This window comes from Trypanosoma rangeli, assembly GCF_003719475.1.
Source record: "Trypanosoma rangeli strain AM80 chromosome Unknown Tra_15.4_contig_00654, whole genome shotgun sequence".
Classification (NCBI taxonomy): domain Eukaryota; phylum Euglenozoa; class Kinetoplastea; order Trypanosomatida; family Trypanosomatidae; genus Trypanosoma; species Trypanosoma rangeli.
This window is the reverse complement of record NW_021706378.1, coordinates 4,251-6,325: the sequence shown is the minus strand read 5'-3', so window position 1 is coordinate 6,325 and position 2,075 is coordinate 4,251. Positions and strand designations below refer to the sequence as shown.

The window sequence follows — 2,075 nt, the reverse complement described above, 5'->3', positions numbered from 1 at the left end:
CTGAACTTTCGTGAGGTTCAATTACTGAGCAGCACCTGTCGTTTCCTCTGGGTGGAGTTGCATAGGCGGGATAACATTTGGTGTGCTCAACTTGAGCACTTTCGACAGGACATGACGAACTTACGTGGTGACGGGCAATTGCTGAGTGTAGAGTTTTTAACTTCGTCGGCCTCCACGGCGTATGAGCGTATGAAGTTCGAACACAAGCTGTACGCCATGGACGCACGGAGGGAGTGGCACTTCCGCGAACAAGAAGGGCCTGCCAGGTCTAGCAGCATTTTTTCCTGTCCGCTTCTTTTTACCGAGGGTGATAACGACGCTGGAGATAATGACCACGATTTCTTGAGCGATGAAGAGGTGTTGCCGCTGTCGCGAATTCGCGTCCTGCGTCCGGCGCCGCGGAGGGCGCGTGACTCTACATGCAACAGTACTGTTGTAGACGTTCACCGATGTAACCACAAGATGAGCCACCCCAAAGCTTCAATCTACTCTCCAAGTGAGTACCTGACCCTTTGCGACAACATCAATCACGGAGACTTTAGTTGGTCCTTAACTGTTGTTCAAGACTGTACAGCTGACGAAGATGAACTGTTGCTTTTCGCCCTACGACAGACGTTGCGCCGTGCCAAACGTCGTCCGACACACCGCTCTTTGGAAAATGGGCTAAACACCTCTTCTCACCTCATGTTGCGCCGCTTTAGTGGGACATTGGTTGCCATTTGCCGCTACGAGGCAGAACAAATATTTAGTTCTACTCTGCGTATGCGCAAAATCCTTGATGACTTTGTCATTTTTGGCGACCCTTCTTGGACCGGGACACACGACTCTGCTAGGCTGGTGCCATTGTTGCAAACACGTTACTTCATTGCCCCAGAGCTATGTCATGGCGGGCGCGTTGGGCTCATCGTGGTTGACCCAGTGCGTGTCCTGGTGGTGGTGGGAAGTGAGTGTGTTACGCTCGATGATCCGCGGTGGGATGACGCGTACGCAACGTCTTTGGAAGTAGGCCGCGCGCCACAAGGGAGTGGAATGAACCCTCAGCCGCCGCGACGAGTTTAGCTGACTCAGAGAAAGGCGGTGGGAAGAAGTTGGAGGGAGCTGTGAATGCGAGGAGGAGGTACCCGGCGAGTAGTAAAAAGGAAATGAGGCAGTTGAGTCATTTTCTTTTTCTCGTGTTCCTTTCATTTTTATTTTTGTGTAGGGGTGGGGTGGGGGTTGGTTTCCATTTGTTTGTTTGTTTGGTTGGTTGGTTGATTTATTCTTTGGGGAATTCTTTGCCCGCCCTTCACTGCTCTGCGTGGTGTCCGCCCTTGGCGTAACCAGGTTCTTTGTTCTTGTTTTCTGTTCACGAAGCAAAGGCTGCGCAACAAGTGGCATAAGAGGCAGTGAGTTAGTGTAACGATGTTACGAGCAGCATCGCATTACACGACAACAGCTGTACCACAGGGAAGGAATTTTCCCTTCCATCAGCAGTGGTAGCAATGACAGTAACCCCGGATAACGTCTGGATTGCTATGGCAGACGGTGGGGTAGAGGTTCGTGATAGTCGCACCGCCAAGCTCGTTCACTGTTTTGCGAGTGTACCACGGCCAACGTGTGTGACACGTATTTGGACATTGCTTGCGGTAGGAACACAGGGCAAGGATCCTCAGGTTTGGATGGGCCTTTCGAACGGCAGTGTTGAGGTGTACAACGCTCAGTCCTTTGCCATGGTGCGGCAGCTGAATAAACATGCTGGTGGAGTATATTGCCTTGCCGAGTTTGGTGGCTACGTGTACTCTGGGGGCAGTGACTTTAAAATTGCGCAGTGGGATGTGAGAGACGGGCGACATGTTCGAATGTTACACGGGCATACCAACTACGTTCGTTGTCTGTACGCGGAGGGGAGTGCCGTCGTGAGCGGTTCTGATGACTGCACCGTACGTGTATGGGATGCGGGATGTGGTGAGACGCAGCTCACCGGTCACTTTCATGGTCGTGCGGGTGTCTCGGCTCTATGTCGCGTCGGTGTCACAATGTGGTCGGGTGACAACGAGGGGCGAGTCATCGCCTGGAAGCTGAGCACATGTGAGGCA

The 2,075-nt window shown here is 52.6% G+C and overlaps 2 protein-coding genes across 2 annotated transcripts, besides 2 other annotated features; both read left to right on the top strand.

The window, feature by feature from the left end:
• Positions 1-1,059, top strand: TraAM80_09700 (uncharacterized protein; the record flags this gene model as incomplete). The annotated part of the gene is made up of 1 exon (XM_029386368.1): positions 1-1,059. A coding segment is annotated over one exon (1,059 nt), but the record flags the coding sequence as incomplete, so codon positions are not given.
• A 97-nt stretch (positions 1,060-1,156) lies between these two features.
• Positions 1,157-1,195: a sequence feature (A-rich).
• A 30-nt stretch (positions 1,196-1,225) lies between these two features.
• Positions 1,226-1,265: a sequence feature (A-rich).
• Positions 1,266-1,481: 216 nt separating this feature from the next.
• On the top strand, positions 1,482-2,075 carry TraAM80_09699 (uncharacterized protein; the record flags this gene model as incomplete). Its single annotated transcript, XM_029386367.1, has 1 exon — positions 1,482-2,075. A coding segment is annotated over one exon (594 nt), but the record flags the coding sequence as incomplete, so codon positions are not given.